The sequence below is a fragment of the Armigeres subalbatus genome, chromosome 3 (assembly GCF_024139115.2).
Source record: "Armigeres subalbatus isolate Guangzhou_Male chromosome 3, GZ_Asu_2, whole genome shotgun sequence".
Lineage (NCBI taxonomy): Eukaryota > Metazoa > Arthropoda > Insecta > Diptera > Culicidae > Armigeres > Armigeres subalbatus.
The window spans coordinates 87,081,328-87,098,929 of NC_085141.1; the positions used below are offsets into that span (position 1 = coordinate 87,081,328).

The 17,602-nt window shown below is 45.9% G+C and overlaps 1 protein-coding gene across 1 annotated transcript in view; it reads left to right on the top strand.

Moving 5' to 3' along the window:
* The window catches only part of LOC134219551 (titin), a 591,826-nt gene extending 574,715 nt beyond the window's left edge, over positions 1-17,111 (top strand). The window contains exons 8-12 of the mRNA XM_062698297.1: positions 18-485; positions 739-3,326; positions 3,392-3,554; positions 3,680-3,848; positions 14,176-17,111. Of these exons, the coding sequence (XP_062554281.1) occupies positions 18-485; positions 739-3,326; positions 3,392-3,554; positions 3,680-3,848; positions 14,176-14,353 (3,566 nt within the window). The 3' untranslated portion in view covers positions 14,354-17,111. The remainder of the gene's footprint in view (positions 1-17; positions 486-738; positions 3,327-3,391; positions 3,555-3,679; positions 3,849-14,175) is intronic.
* The last annotated feature ends 491 nt before the right edge of the window (positions 17,112-17,602 follow it).

Sequence of the window (17,602 nt, forward strand, 5' to 3'; positions counted from 1 at the left end):
ATGCGATTCCATTCCAGCTGGCGATTTGTCGTCTCGATCGCAATCCTTCGGTCGTTACGGCCCGTCCGGTCCACCGAGCATATACTCCCGTCCGGTCCAGATGCACTGTCCACCGCCGCACCTGGCGCCCAACTACTACGCGGCCCCACCCTACAGCCAGTACCCTCCGGAGATGTACTACGCCCATGCGTACCCGCCGGCACACTTCTACCCCAAGTTTGCCCAGTACTACCCAACGAGCCGCCGCTACTATCCGGGCCATCCAGGTCCTGGCGAGCACCTGTACGAACAACCGCCACCTACCACGAGTGGCCCAGTGCCACCACCATCCGGTGCCCAACTGATTCCGGCCGGACCACAGGGTCCCCAACATCTGGAACACTATCCTGGACCACCGCCGTACCCTTATCCAGGCTACGGTAGTCCTGGTCCCGGGCCCGGTGGGCAGTGTTACCCTCGTAACCTGCAGCCTCCACCGTATATGGGTAAGCAAATGTATGGAATCACCTTTCACTTCACCTAACACGTGTGTGCAGAGTCTCGTCAAATTATTTACATGTATTCTTTCGTTTAAAGGCCCACCGCCAGCCTATGGGTAAAATGCATGTTATGATATTTTCGTTCTATGGATTTGTATACAAGCGGTTGAAGTGTTTGTGTTTTCTCATTTCGTTCATCATCACGAGTCCGCTTTCTCCGAGCTCTTGCTAACGTCCACCCAACGATATGTCTTTCCAGATGCACACTACACGACCAATTGCCCTTGTCCGATGCAGTCGTGTCCAAAAAACGTCAATGCTGGGTCCCTTATTGGTATCAAGGCCAGTAAGGGCCCAGTAGCCAGCACAACAACCCAAAACAGCCATCATATCGCAAGTGCCGCAGGAGTCCATTCTGCTGCGCCACAAACTACAGTCAACAATAACCACGAACCGATCCTGATCTCCTCCGGTTCATCAACATCTTCTTCTCCGGCTCCACTTGATCTACATTCTCCTCCCATCATTCATCCAGCCGAAGTTGCGACGTCGATATCCCGCTCCACCCCTACCAGTACCACCTCAACGGCCAGTATATCAAGTATGCATTCCTCTGTCACGTACACCACCTCAACCTCAACCACAACGACCCCCAGTTCCGCAACCCCAATCGAGCCACATGCTCCTAATCCGGAGAGTGACCATCACTCGTACATGTATTACCCAAACCATCACCATTACCATCACCATCATCGTCCATCGGCACCACCTCCAACGCATCCGCTCCAACGACTCAGCACGCCCTCGAACCCTCTGCTCACCGAAGTAAAAGCGGAACCCTCCACCCCGACGCTCGAATCTGAAAGTAAATCAATAGGCAACATTCCAAAGCTACTCCCGCTGACAACTACGGCAGCCACCGTAACCATGATCAAGCAAGAGCTTCCGGAGGTCAAACAGGAACCTCCATCTACTTTCAAGAAAGAGGACTTTGAGGAAACTGGTCCCGCCATGACACCGGACCTACTCCTCGACGAGGCACTAATCAAAAAGGAAGGTATTGTATCGGAACTACTGCTTCCGACCGACCGTTGCTTCAAAGAAGCTCAACACCTTGACGACAAAAGTCTCCTATCTGATATTCTAACCACGGATGCTAATATTATAACGAGTAAGACTACCGGTAGTGATAGTTGTACCATCAACAGCAAGAACAATAGTGTTAGTACCAACAACAGTAGTATTAGTAACGCAAAAGTACAATTAGTCGATAATGTCCAACCTGAAATTCCGGCCTCGATGGTTAAACGGAGACCGTTGCTGGTCGCCTGCAAAAAGACCACGCCGAAGAAGTCACCCCCCAATAGCTATAAGAATCTGATCAAACGTACAAATTTGGACGACGAAGCTACCATCACAGTTCTCAGCGACGATGAAGTGGAGGAAGACGAAGAGGAGCGAACTGCCAAGAAAGAACCTCGGCGAAAGCTAATGATGTCCAAACCACGAAAGTTACTAAAGCGAACCCGAAGGGTGTTCGGTGCGGAACAGCTACGTCATTTAAAGAAGATCAACAAAACGCTCTTCAAAACCAAACACATCCGGAGGGTTATCCAGCGGCCATCATGTATTCCTAAGGATCCACAGGTGGCAGAAACCAACCCACGATCGGCAGAAATTATCTCAAAAGATCCCAAAGAAGACTTGTCCACATCAACCGAAACCCCCCAGCCCAGACCGCATGAGGAACGACCGCGACCGATGTCTAACGTCGAACTTACAATTGATCTTGTTGCAAAGGGCTACTTTTCTGAACCGGAAATAGTCTCCGCAGAATCAGCAGCCAAGTCACGTACGCTTAAGAAGCTAAAGCTGCAAGAAGGACGTTCCCAGTCTGAGCAGAACCGAGGAAAGCGGGAACGGAGCACCGAGGGAAAACGACCTTCATCCAAGAAGCCCAAAAAATTGGACCCACTGGAAACCGATTTTGACAAGCGCAAGAGTAAGAGCAAGTCTAAGAAAATGAACCCTACCCCGGAGCCTACGGATGCTCCCATCAACAGCAAGGACTGCAAGAAAACTTCTAAATCGAAGTCGCCACCGACGATAGAATCGAATGAGGAAAAACATAAAAAAGAACCGAAACAAAGCAGCAAGAAGAAATCCAATACCAAAGTCCCGAAAGACGGTGGAATGAAACGTGCTACCTCAACGCCTGTTCCCCCAGCTGCAGAAGCGCCGGTGGAAGTGCAAGAACCCCAACCCCTGCTAGAGGACCCACTTCGCAGCACAACTCCACTGGATGTGAGCGCGATCGGTGCCGAGTCCACGATCGATGATCGGGAAACGGACTTCGACGATGCCACAACGATGCTGGTGGACGATGACTTGATGAGTGTCGACACCACTACGATGATCAACCGGCACAACAATAACAACAACAGCACCGTGGAGAACAAAAACACATTCGGAGGGGTTGAGAGTGGCCCAGTGCAGGAGGATACGACAGTGCCATCCACTTCAACGGCCGTAGCAACGGTGGAAGATCGGTCAACTGGGCAACACGTTGATCAGCTACCGGGTGATGATGATGAGGACGACGAGGATGATGAGGAGGAGATCATGCTTGCCAAGAGATTTGCCAAAAAGAGTAGTTCACTGAAGAGGACCTCACGCTCGCGATCCAAGTCGAAATCGCGGAAGTTCAGCATCAAAAAGCGACATCGCGTCCGCATGACCGCCGAAGTCGAGGAAGTGATCATACCAAGGAAATGCACCGGCGCGCCACGCTGGAGCAATGGCTGGACCTGGGAGGGACATCCGTTCCAGGGGAAAGTGTTTTTGAACGTAAGATCGGTGCTGAGGTAGACTTGGAAGATCAACCTAATGGTGCGCTTTTTTATTATTTGCAGAGTGACGATCCTCCGGTGTTACGGACGTGTTATCCAGCGATGCGACACTCCGAGGGTGACATCATAAGGCCACGGGACTGTGTGCTGCTCAGGGCGGGAAGCAAGCGCGCGGAGTTGCCTTACGTGGCCAAGGTGGCACATCTGTGGGAAAATCCGGAAGATGGTAAGTTATTCAAACAAAATTATAACACTTAATTGCATATTATTCGGCAACTTGACCCTACGAAAACCATTTTTTATCGATCAATTATATCGATCGACGATTTTATAACATTCCGTGATTTCTAGGGGAAATGATGATGTCGCTTCTGTGGTACTACCGACCGGAACACACGGAGCAGGGGCGACAATCTGTTGACGGGCCAGATGAGGTGTTTGCCTCGCGTCACAAGGACCACAACAGCGTAGCATGCATCGAAGATAAGTGCTACGTACTGACATTCAGCGAGTACTGTAGGTAAGTTTTAGTCATTGGATTGAACAGTTGGAATAAAAAAATGTCGTATTTGTTGTAAATTTAGTATGTAGAAGGTGGTTAGAAAAACGACAAAAATTTAAAAATCAATCACGATATTTCCACTTCACGTGGATAGCCATTTTCATACGATTGTGCCAAGCGCCCATCAGCATACGCGATCGCGTGATAATAACGTCGTTCATTTGCATGTCAGCTCCCCTAATCGCAACCTATTGTGAAATGTCGATCGGCAGATATTCAATAAGGCAATCCATGAGACAGCTGCGATCAGCCGACCATTTTTGTTTACCTAGATTTTTTGACAGATTCTGACCGGACTGACAGAACAATCCAAAGAAAATTGTTAAGCGCGGTTTACACCAGAAGTGAGTTGCCTTCAACTGCATACACACTTTGTTTTGATTCCGATTGTCAGTCCCATCGCTGAATGTCCTTATGGATAGCCTAATTACATGGTTCCCCCAAACACACACACTTGGTTTTTAGTTTATTCGGCGGTGTCACGAATGGTGAAAATATTCAAGGAGACCCAAACGATCCAGCAACGGAAAAAAAACCAGAGACAACTAATCCAGAGAATTACTGCAAAAAAACAAATTATGGGTGCTCAACTGGAAAAAATCACAAAAACAAACAAATCAAATACCTTTTCATTGCTTTGTTTTTCGTGGGATGTATATCGGAGTTATGAGATGAAGTCCAGGAGCAGTAACCCTATATTGTTCCCAGAGCACAGACAAAAGAGCTGAGAGCCTTTGAGACGTACAGAAGTGTTTCTGATTGCACTCTTGGAAAGTCAAGATCGATTACAATGATTGAAGATCGACAACGTCCGTGCCACGTCGAACGTTTATGTGAACCGCGATGAGGCGAGAAAATACTTTTTGTATTGATTATTCGAGTTTCCCGACGAAGCCGTCATTCGAAAAGGTTCACGGTTTTCGCATGGTACTCGGCCTGAAGAAAGAAGAAGTGTTGAGACTACAGTTCCACAGAGGTGAACAATGTGCGTTTGTCAAGGTTGACAACCTGGCGCTCGCACAACGAATAGTGCAAGAACATGATGAAAAACATTAAGTGGGGCACTAGGGGAAGAAGTACAAGCTTCGCATCACCATGGAAAATGGATGTGTAGAGATTTTTCACGATCTGCCAGAAAACTTGACCGAAGGAAACATCGTGAAATTTTTGAATGCATTCTGTGAGCTGTTTTTGCTGCGAGAGCTAACATGGGGAGATGGGTTCGAGTCCGGTAGAATACCGCTCGGCATTTGGTCGGCCCGAATGCTAGTCCATCGGAACATAGATTCGTGGGTAACGATCGATGAACAACAGACCCACATTGTGTCCTGTTTCGTTTCTTGTAAATACTGCAAAGATCAAACGCATACTGGTATATCGTGTGTCCAGAACTGAAAGTTGCTAGTCCAGAAGAGCTATGCGGACGCGGCGAAGCAAACTGGGCCACGACAACCACCGAAGAAGGCGAACGATGCAAAACCCCCGAGTGCCAAACCGGTAGGTCAGCGTTCTGTCGCTCCACCACCAACATCGCTGGAGGCTTTCCCCAAGCTGCCACAGCCGGCGAGTCAGAACGAACCAACTGGCTCAATAAATCCAACTGTGAGCTAGCCGACTGCTCCACGAACGATCTCTCTCAGCCCGTTGCAAGCACAAAATGCGCGCATCTCATTGTCCTCGTTGCGCACACAACCACAAACCGCTGAAGTTTCTTGGTTAACAAATTCAAAAAGCTAGCAAACGTGATGCGATCAAAAGATCGAACCGCCGGCAACGATACGGACGATTCGTCCACATCGACGAGAAGTAGAAGCCGAGGACGCCCGCTCGGCGAAAAACAGCGATGCTACGACGGTGATGTCGAGTAGAACGTGGACTTTCTTCCATAAATGGCTCTCACGTCATACAACCTCGTATCCATCAACATCGGAACAATCATGAACCCCACAGAACTCAACGCACTCCGAACTTTCATTAGCAGCCAAAAACGCGATATCGTGTGTCTGCAGACAAGACAAGGAGAGGCACAGCTGTGAAGGACGTCACTCACGTGGAGAAGAGTCTGTTTTATTTATTACCAGACTAAGGCTGGAGTGGCCTGTGCAGTACATAAGAGTCTTCTCCATTCAGCTCGGTCCATGGCTGCACGTCGCCATCCACGCAGTCTGCGGATGGTCCGCAAATCGTCCTCCACCTGATCGATCCACCTTGCCCGCTGTGCACCTCGCCTTCTTATTCCAGTCGGATCGTTGCCGAGAACCGTTTTCACCGGGTTACCGTCCGACTTTCTAGCTACGTGCCCGGCCCACCGCAGTCTTTCGATTTTCACGGTGTGAACGATGGATGGTTCTTCCAACAGCTGATGCAACTCGTGGTTCATTCGCCTCCTCCACGTACCGTCCGCCATCTGCACTCCACCATAGATGGTACGCAGCACTTTCCTTTCGAAAACTCCCAGTGCGTATAGGTCCTCCACGAGCATCGTCCAGGTCTCGTGTCCGTAGAGAACTACCGGTCTAATAAGAGTTTTGTAGATAGTCAGTTTGGTACGGCGGCGACCTCTATTCGATCAAAGCGTTTTGCGGAGTCCAAAGTACGTACGATTACTTGCCATGATGTGTCTCCGAATTTCTCTGCTGGTATCGTTATCGGAGGTCACCAGTGAGCCCATGTACACGAATTCTTCAACCACGTATTGATGACTAGTCCAATCCGTTTAGCTTCCCTTTTCAGTCTGATGTATGCTTCTTCCATCTTCTCAAAGTTACGTGCCATAATATCAATGTCGTCGGTGAAACCCAATAACTGGACGGACTTCGTGAAAATTGTACCACTCGTGTAAATCCCTGCCCTTCGTATTTCTCCCTCCAAAGCGATGTTGAATAGCAGACACGAAAGACCATCACTGCGCGTTTCGAAGGGACTCGAGAATGCCCCTGAAACTCGAACTACCCACATCACCTGATCCATCGTCGCCTTGATCAAGTATCAGTTTATCCGAAAATCCGTTTTCGTGCATTAGCTGCTGAAGCTGGTCCCGATCAATTGTATCACATGCGGCTTTGAAGTTGATAAATAGATGATGTGTGGGCACGTTGTGTTTGCGGTATTTCTGCAATACCTGACGTACGGCAAACACCTGATATGTGGTAGAGCGTTCACCCATAAATACCACCTGTTACTGCCCCACGAACTCTCTTGCAGTGTGTTAGTCGGAGGCATAAAATTTGGGAGAGTACCTCGTAGGCAGCGTTCAGCAATGTGATTGCGCGGTAGTTGCTACAATTCAGCTTATCGCCCTTTTTGTAGATGGGACATAATGGGTTCAAGGATTCGGACACCGGAATAACCGAAAAATACAATTTATTTTAGGAATAAACGCGAAACAATTTTATTTGTCGAATTGATAGTTCGTTTATTCTTATACACACTGAAGGTGTTTTAGGCAGAAGGCCCATAAATCACACTCTAATACTCCTCCTTTATTTATGCTCTCAGGCCGGTCGCCGAACGAAGACGCTGGAATGGTCCTGGCGTCAATCCCTTGATGAGAATGTCTGCCTCCTGCTTCTCCGATGGAACGTACTTCAACACGATGCTTCCATTCTGCACCGAGTCCTTGACGAAGTTATGCTTAACACGAAGTTATGTTGAACCGAGCTAACAGGTCCAGCAGATATCTCTGTTGACTAATCCGCAGAACTCTCCCTTCGGTGTCCCTTTCGATTTTCATTCCGAGAAATCCCCGGAATCTATCATTTCGAACTCCTTCGATAGTGATTACTTTACGGCTTGAATCTCGTTCAGTTCGTGCCCAATCACCAGAACGTCATCGACGTAAAGGATCAAGAACACCTTCTTCCGTCCATCACCACGTACATATAGACACTGGTCAGCGTTCGTCCTCCGGAATCCGAGCTTCGTTATAAATCGGTGGAACCGATCGTTCCACGCCTTCGAGGCCTACTTGAGGCCATAAAGCGGCCGGTTCAGTCGGCAGACCAAACCATCGCCACGCTTGAACCCCTCCGGCTGTACCATAAAAATCTCTTCGGTCAGTCCATTAAGGAACGCTGTTCGAACGTCCATTTGATGGATCAGCATTCGCTCCTGATTGGCCAACGCAAGCATCGTCCTCAACGTGTCCACCTTCGCAACCGGTGAGTAGGTCTCGGTGTAGTCGAATCCGAATCGCTGGCTGAAGCCACGCGCGACCAACCGAGCCTTGTATCGGTCTGGTTCCCGGCCTTCTCCTGGCTTGATTCGAAGCACCCACTTGCATGTGATGGCCTCACGCCCTTTCGGAAGCTTCGTTAGCATCCACGTGTTGTTCTTATGCAAGGCTTTCATTTCCTCCTCGACCGCACCGCAACCTTCCATTTTGACCAATCGGGTCTCTTCCTCAATTCGGTGACCAGGCATTGAAAGCATGAGTGAAGCGGGCGAGCTTTGATCTAATTAAATTATAGCATCCTATGCCAGTGAGTGAACAGCCTTGCTCAGATGGATACCAAACAACGATTATGAGCGATCCTTGCTGCGTAAACAACGAGCAAAAGAGTTCTCCAAGCTAAACTTGCTATGGTTTCCAGGGAAGCTACAACTACACTTGCTCTACTAGAATAAAATCAAAACAAATCAGGTGTTCTGCTTTATTTACTCTGCCTCTAACTTCCTGGGATGGGGGAGAGAAAGTATCAAAGCCTCCCACGCAATGTATTAGAGGTATTAGAGTTCAATTCTCATAGCGGACTTAATTTTCCTAGTAATTACCCCTTAATTACCAAGTAATTTGCCTCGCTCAGTTGTCTCCCATTGGTAAGCGATGAAGATCTTTAAACATTGAATCAACGAACGCCAATTTTCAGCGATCTAGAAAGCATCAGCGATTAGGCCGCAGCAGAGCATCAAGTTGGTCTGAATTTAGACAATTTTTACTCATGGTCTGATTTTTTTCAATGCCTGTCGGTGACAGTGTCTGGAAAGTTTCCCACGTACTCCATGGCGCCGAGCGCGAAACCGGCGAACGTCATGTCGTAGTCTTTGTGCCACTCCGGTGGCCGACGGTTGCGACCAGATGGCTCAGCCGTAGAAACTGACTCGATAATCTCGTCCTCAACGAAACTGTCAAAAACCTCGGAATCTGGATTGCTTTCTTCGTCATCCGAACGCTCCTGATCCGAAACGTGCTCATCGCTACCGCCACCAGGCAGTTCGGTCTCCTCATCAAAACGATCGTTATCATCTTCAGTTTCGGTAATTGAATCCCTTCGAATTCAGGTTGTCGTCACCAACTTTGCAGGCTCCTTCTCGGTATTACCTTCGTCGATGACAACGTCGCGAACCATCACGATTCGCTGCTTGCGTGGATCCAATATACGATAGCCGTAGCCATATCCGACGAACACGCCTTTCCAAGTCTTCCCGTCGAGTTTTCTTCGGTGCTCCTTCGGAATATGACAATACGCTGACGAACCAAACACTCGAAGCTTTGAAACATCAGGCTTCCATTCCTTCCACATCTCGAAGGGCGTCATCTTCTTACCAAGGGCAGTAGCAGGGCTCCTGTTTGTCAGAAACGCAGCGGTCTGTACCGCTTCTCCCCAGAAACATCGATCAACACCAGAGTCAAACAGCATTGAGCGAGCTTTCTCCTCCAGCGTTCGATTCATACGCTCCGCGACGCCGTTCTGTTCCGGCGTGTACGGAACTGTGTATTCCATCTTGATGCCTTTGCCCTTACAAAATGACCGCAACTCCTTGCCCACATACTCTCCGCCGTTGTCGGTGCGAAGCCGAGAGATCTTGACGCCGAATTTCGCTGTCATTTCCGCTTCGTACTGCTTGAAGCATCCGGCTACTTCATCCTTTGATCGGAGCAGAAATACGACGGTGAATCACGTCCAATCATCGATGAACGTTGCAAAATACTTGTCACCGTCCCAACCGGTTGGAGTCACCGGTCCGCAGACGTCGGAGTGCACGAGCTCCAGTACCCGACTCGAACGCCGCTCTTCCCGCTGTGAGAAAGGGTTCCTAGTTTGCTTCGCTGCCATGCACGGCTCACAGGTGATCATTGAGCCGTCGCCGCTGCAATCTTTCATACCTTTTACCATCCCGCTCTTCAACAGGCTCGAAAAGTTCCGCTCGCCGAGGTGACCATATTGGCGGTGCCATAGTTCTGTCGCCTTGCAAATCTTCCCCGAAAAATTGATAGAATCGCACTCACCTTTTTGCGCGAAGAAGTTCAAAACGTAGAGTTTATCGTTCCGTTGACCAGTGGCCACAATTACCGAGTCTTGGAGAATCTCCACCTTGCCTCCTTCGAACACCACCTTCATTCCGGCTTATTCGATCTTGCTTATGGAGAACAGATTACATCGCGCCTCCGGAATGTAGACCACATCTGTCACCGTCGCTTCAAAGACGTCATTACCGATCACCGACACAACTGGAACATCGCCGGTGTACTTTGCCGTCACCCATTCGCCACTCTTCGCTACGGCAATATTCATGGGCTGCGTTAGTGGCTCCAACTTCGAGAACAGCTTCCTGTCATTACAGATGTGCTCAGTAGCGCCCGAGTCAACAAACCAACGAATCTTGTTTTCTCGGCACAACAACGCTTCGCCGTCGGTAAAGAACATCACACCTTTCTTTTTGCCTTCAGCAACGTGCACACTCGACTTACCGCAGGATTTGTTTTCACCTTTTTTATCGGGGCAGTCGGCCAGCTTGTGCCCCTCTTTCTGGCAGCCGAAACATTTGAAGACTTTCTTTTTTTTTATGTTTGCGTCCGGCCGCTCCAGAAAAAGCCGCCAAATCATTCTTCGCTTCTCGAATGTCCACTGCTGCTCCCTTCCGCTTAATCTCCTAGTCGAGGAGCCGGCACTTTACGAAGTCCATCGTCAGCTGCTCCTCCTACTGTATGCCGAGCGACATCAACAAACGACAGACTACGTCGATGTCATCGATATGCCCTCCTGCGCTTCTGTCCATCCGTATCATCCGATCGAATTTGACGAAGTGCTCCTGCAGCTGGCGGTTCAGGTGCATTCGTTTCGCTACGCTCTTCCGCTCGAAAATCTTCACCAGCCCGTCCCACATCTGCTTGGGTGGAGCTTTCCCTTGCAGGTGCTCGAGCTGATCGTCGTGGATCCGGGAAACGATAATCGACTTACAATGTTTTTCCTTCTTCTGCCGCTTCTCGAGGGCTATTTTCTTCCGTTGCCGCACCTCCGCCGAGTCCGCAAGTCCGACCTGCAATTCCGTCACATCCGCAATTTCGTTCTCGATGCATCCCAACAAGTCGTGCTCCTCCAACAGTGTCAGCATACGAAATTTCCAAGCGGGGAAATTCGTCCCGTCGAACATCGCCACGCGGTGGCAGAGTTCCTTCTCATCGCCCATTCTTGAACGCCGAAAAACGACCGAAAAACTTACAATCCGACCGATTCGCGACCTGGAAGCGTTCCTGGACCCATGACCTAATGGGTGAAAGGATTCGAACGCCGGAATAACCGAAAAATACAATTTATTGTAGGAATAAACGTGAAACAGTTTTATTTGTCAAATTGATAAAATTTGCTGACAGTTCGTTTATTCTTATACACACTGAAGGTGTTTTAGGCAGAAGGCCCTTAAATCACACTCTAATAGGATGCATGACACCTTTCATCCACTCCTGCGGCTGAACCTCATCCTCCCAAACCTTGGTAATTACCCAGTGCCTCACCACCGTGTTTAAACAGCTCTCCTAGTAGTTGGTCAACCCCATGGGCTTTGTTGGTTTTCAACCGACCGATCTCCTCCTGGATTTCTTGGAGATTCGAAGCCGGAAGTCGTATGTCTAGAGCGCATGCTCCCAGGTTCTTTACCATACCGCCACCGTTGTCTGCGACATCGCCATTCAAGTGTTCTTCGTAGTGCTGCCGCCACCTTTGGATCACCTCACGCTCGTTCGTAAGAAGGTTCCCGTTTATGTCCTTACCAGTGTTGTAAAATGTCATTTGCATTCGTTTGTATAATTTTCCCTGAACTTTTTCCAGAAGGTAGCTATCAATTCATGAGGTATGGCGAACTTATAGCGGTTAAATGGGCCTACAACTTTGTCTAACGAGACTTTGCTGTAAATATGTAATCTTGGGCGTGGGAGGCAAAATGTCATTCAAATGACATTATGTCAAATGACACGTGACATTTTGGAGAGTTTTCACTCTCCAGCCTTTGATGTTATACTTAGAGCAATGTACCCTTGGACAAAAATATAACCCTACTCAAGCGTTATGAGTACATTCAAAATTATGGAAGAAATTTTGCTTCTAAAGAAAGTTATGATCAAATTAGTCAAATGACATGCAGATGACATTTTACAAGCCTGGTCCTTACAGATATCGGGCTGTGGCACGTGGCTCTTACGTGAACGGTTAAACTTGTCTTAGAACTTTCGTGCGTTATTAGCACGGTACAGTTGCTCCGTCTCTTCTCGATCTTCCTGCTGGCGCTTTTTCATCCGAAACATCGAGTTTTGTCTGTTCCGCGCCCGTTTGTATCGTACCTCGTTCGCCCTCGCGCGGTGTTACAGCAATATAGCCCATGCTGCATTCTTCTCCTCAAAGTGCTCACATTCGCCGTCATACCAGTCGTTTCTCTGATCCGGGAGCACAGTACCTAGTGCAGCGGTTGCGGTGCTTCCAATGGCGGATCGAATATCTCTCCAGCCATGTTCAAGAGACGCCGCGCATAGCTGCTCTTCCGTTGGGAGTGCCACATACAGCTGCTGACGGTAGTCTTGGGCTAGTCTACCGTCTTTATTTATTTATTTAGTTTACAACTAAACAGATAACACTGAATCAACAATTTGACGCCACAATACACGGTTCGAGGACGCATCTCTCCATCTTCGAATAGCGCCAAGTCGTTCTGTACCTGGTCAGCCCTCCTCGCTCGCTGCGCTCCATGCCGTCTCGTACCTGCCGGATCGGAAGCGAAGTCCATCTTTGCAGAGTTACCCTGTCCGGATTTAGCTACCTTCTGGGTTCGCCATAGAGCTGGGCGAGCTCGTGGTTCATCCTCCGCCACCACACACCATCTTCTTGCACACCGCCAAAGATGGTCATAAGCACCTATCTCTCGAATACTCTCTCTCGTGTTTGCAAAACATGTTTGGAAACATTGCAAGTAGATTTTGCTGCATCATATTGGGGACTCCATTAAGCTGAGTCAAGCCATTAAACAAAAAACCATCAACCAATGAGGAGCTTCTGGCGGACAAAACAGATTGAGGATTCACATGCAAAAACCCGTCTTCCGATGCAACCCATTCCAAGTTCGGTTGATTATTAGACTATTATTAGTCTCCTAGTTACAAGATGAAGTCATTGAAGTCCAGTTTGGAACTAATGGAGCTAATGGAGTTTGTGAGGTTCCGAATGTAATTCATGTCGCTACGCCGGTCTGGAGATAGATTGGGGTTGGAATCAGCGTCTACTGGACTGGACTATCAGCTGGATACTGGAAGTAACAGACGTTCTTCTTATAATTATTGGCATTACATCCCTACACTGGGACAGACCCGCCTCGCCGCTTAGTGCTCATTATGTTCATTCGTATATCATGAGGCTACCACTATGATATTTTTATGTCCAGGGAAGTCGAGACAATTTTCAATCCGAAAATTTATCTAGACCGGCACCGGGAATCGAACCCAGCCACCCTCAGCATGGTCTTGCTTTGTAGCCGCGCGTCTTACCGCATGGCTAAGGAGGGCCCGAAAGACGTTACCGAAAAAGAATTGCTCGAGACGATATTGTACTTGCCTCCCATAACGGTTAGGATGCCCCCCGTACCAGACTCAATAACAGGATGGATATTTCAAAATAATTTCTTGTGTAAATCAAAATAATTTCCTGGGAAAATTCAGAAAATATATTCCCAGTTATATTTTAAAATAATTCCCATGTAAATTCCGAGAGAAAAGGAAGAATTTCCCGCGAAGAGTTTTCTGAAGAAATTCAGAATATTTTCCAAGAAGAATATACCAATGGAATTCATAACATTGATCGAAATTAAGAAGTTTTCCCCGGAAATGTTGGACTTTTTTTCGGGAAATAAACGTCAAAAATATACCGAGCCAGCGAGCACTTCTATTTGGGGTCACTTTGATGATATATTCACCATGCTAACATTTTTAATTATTCCTATTTTAGTCGGTTAACCGCCTCAGAACAAAAAAAAATTAACTATTTTCAACATAATTTAATTCACCTCAATCCTTCCTTTCCAGATTCCGTCGTCAGCTAAAAGGCTTCGAAGAAGGCATCGAGGAACATCCGTCGATCGTCCCGGCGCTTCGTCGAGAAAATCCTCGCGTTCCGCCCTCCGTTGTGGCTCCCGATCTGGTCATGTACTGTCAGCGTGTATACGAATTCCGACTGAAGCGTCTCCTGAAGCAACCCTCCTAGTGTTGGAAACTGGTGGTAGCGCGCCGGCCAATAATAGCTCCAAAGGTAGCGCTCGCCACCACGGACCAACACGTTGCATCGCAGGAAGCAACAGCACCGTTGGGCGCCAATATTGTAGCAACAACTGCAGCTCCGTCAACAATCAAACCACATATCCGCAGTTAAACCAGATCCCTATACAAAATAACAACTGCAGAGATGATCTTCCTTGACGTGAACGTGAACCAATGGAACCAATTTTCTTCAACGGACGATTGCAACCCAAATCATTGCGTCAACTAACAAAACACACACAACCCTTATGCGTACATGTTTAGTCGTAATTGTGGTGTAAAAATGTACTTTTCGAGATCTAGTCCAAAGGAGTGTGCGAAGCAATTCGGAACTAAAAACAAATTTAACAGTCAACAACAACATTTTTGTCTAACACATGCTGGAACATTTTTAGGGAAATCCATGCATTAGCTGATTCTCAACATCTTCAGGCAATTCCAAAAAAATGTGAACACACAGCGTTATCCAAACGTACTTTTTACGATTATTTTGCTATACACTTTTTATTATGATTTTTTGATTTTAACATTTTTTGCTATTGTATAGTTTCAAGTTTACTATCCTCAATTCTTATAAAACGCTAATATATTTCAACTATTCTATTTTTGTTATCGTTTACATGGTTAATAATATTATTTGTAAATAAACTTTAGTTGTTTATAACTCAAAGAAAGCATTAGGCAGAAAGAAGCGAAATCAAAATCTATTCTAAAGGATACAGTCACTAGTAAGCAAAACGCAACACTAAAACTTTTGAGCCGTATTTATTGTTAGCAAAGTGGACAAAATAGAGCAACAGGATTATAGAACTAATTCAAAGTCAAACGAGAAAAGCATCATACTAGAATAATGCTTAACAAGCATAACAGAGACAAGATTTCAAAGTTTTGCTTATTGATTAACAATAGAGATAGATTGTTTGCATTTGTTTCTAGTAAGCTGCACACAAACACACAGAAAGTGCCAATCGTCACAGCAACGATCATTTCCATTGAATTGCACACACACTTTTGTTGATGGCATATTTTGATATTTCAAAAAAGTACAAGCCTGATATTATTGAATTTGTTGAAAATTACAAGAGAAAGCATTTGTTTACTGGAAAAGTTGTTAAACTTAACATATAATAGGTTGAGTATTGAATAATAACAAAGCGAAATTATGAATTGCATGCCACATGATCCATAAGCTAAGCAAAAACATATGCAAAAGCTTCAAAGTAATAGTCATTGTACTGCTTTTTGTGCGTAAAAGTTAAAATATAGTAACAGTAAAAAAGGTAATTCAACTCTGAATTTGCCAAATCTTTTGTTAGTTTAATTGAAATAATCAGCAAATCAATAATTGAAACAGTTGAACAAAAACAGAAGAAAAATACCTATAGTTAATACGAATTAAATCAATCTTCACAAACAATTTTAGTCTGATAAAGCGCATAATTACACATACATTAGACACATATGCCGTATACAAAAACACTAATTGTTATCGCTACTACCAGGTAATGAGTATCCAGTACCTTATAATTTGAATTGCGTGCAGAAGGTTAGAGACCACTTCAAAAAATGGAAAAGTGGATATCCAAGTATATGAAAAGTATGCATAATTATTATTATTATTATTATATATGGAAAATCAAACAAGAATATATATACAATTATACACTATAAAAGAAACAAGTGTAAGTAGAATAGGTTAAAGTAACAAACAATTCAAACGGAACGATACAATCCTCTCTGAAGCAGCGCCAGTTAATGGCTGGCACTGTCATCCCCATTCTTAGTGTTTGATTTCTGTCACCCTTTGCGATAATTGTTGTAGAGATGTTTTTAAATACTTCATAAATTGCTATTAATTTTCTAACCTGTTTATCAGAACCTGTCAACCGTGAAAAATAAAACTAGAGATGAAAAATATTCACATAAAGTTGGAATCTAGGAACTTAGACCATGGCTAATAATGAGCATCAAAGTTTGGAATACAATGTTTGGAATGATTAGGAAGCTACCCGGAAATAACGTAATAGAAATCATAATCTACATCACGCACATAAATACAGAAATATGAAAGAAAACATGAACAAATTCTTTACTGCACAATTTTCCCCAATCCTAAGCTTTTAAGAGCAATAGATTATTAGTTCGTACCGCGAGTTTATAAGTTTACATCGATTACATTCTCCTCTCAGTGACGTAGTTTTAATTGTAATTCTACTGTACCATATAGGTTAAGCGGTCAGGTTGATTCATTTGCTATGTAAAAGGTATTTTAAGTATACAGCTCAGTGACGTCCCCATTACCTGGTTTCCTCTTACAATATCTACTTTGCATAAGTTTTTGTATGATAACCCATCTATGATTAGGTAACACAATAAGTTTTCTGTAAAATAAATACTGGACATACTAACTTGCAATTTGTTAAAAAATGCCAAGTATGGAGAAAGGAAAATTCTACAACAGAATACACTACTGACACAGCAAAACGATTATAAAGAACCGTGTTTACTTACGAAAGGAGTCCGGTAAGTGAGTAAAAATATTATGAACTCTTATCAGGCAATTGGCTCTGGCTGCTATATAAGCCACAACTTGTCGAGAAAACGACGCAAAAAGGATAAATTGGAAGACACACATTCATACACACGTACATACAAGAATTATGTGGCAAAGATAATTGAAAAAAAAAACCATGAGCAAAATTAGACATCTGACTTTCAATATATAGAAATTGTAGAGAAAAATCCATAGCATAGCATAGTAGCTTGATACTCATGTTGCTTGTGAAATATCTATCCAGATCACGAAAGAATAATTGAGCAGCACTTAAGAACAGTTCTGGTTCGCTATGATTGTTGCCTTGAGAGCGCTGTTCGGAACTCCATCAGGCCCTGGAGCTTTGTTCGTTACCAGGGATTCGGCCACCGCGAATAGCTCTTCGTTCGTCTCCGGAGCCACAATTTCGGCCGCTCCCATATTGCCTTGCGATGCAGGAGGCCCTGGGACTTGTGGCTCGGGACGGGAAGAGTACCTCAATAATCCTCGCCAACCTATCCGGCGACTGTTCGGGGGGTGAAGAGCTCCCTTTGGTCTCGGGCATCATTATCATGTAGGCGTCACCCAATGGATTCGCGTTGGCTCCTTTACATAGGTTGTCGAAACACGTTCTATTACTGCTCTTGATGGCCTTGTTAAAGG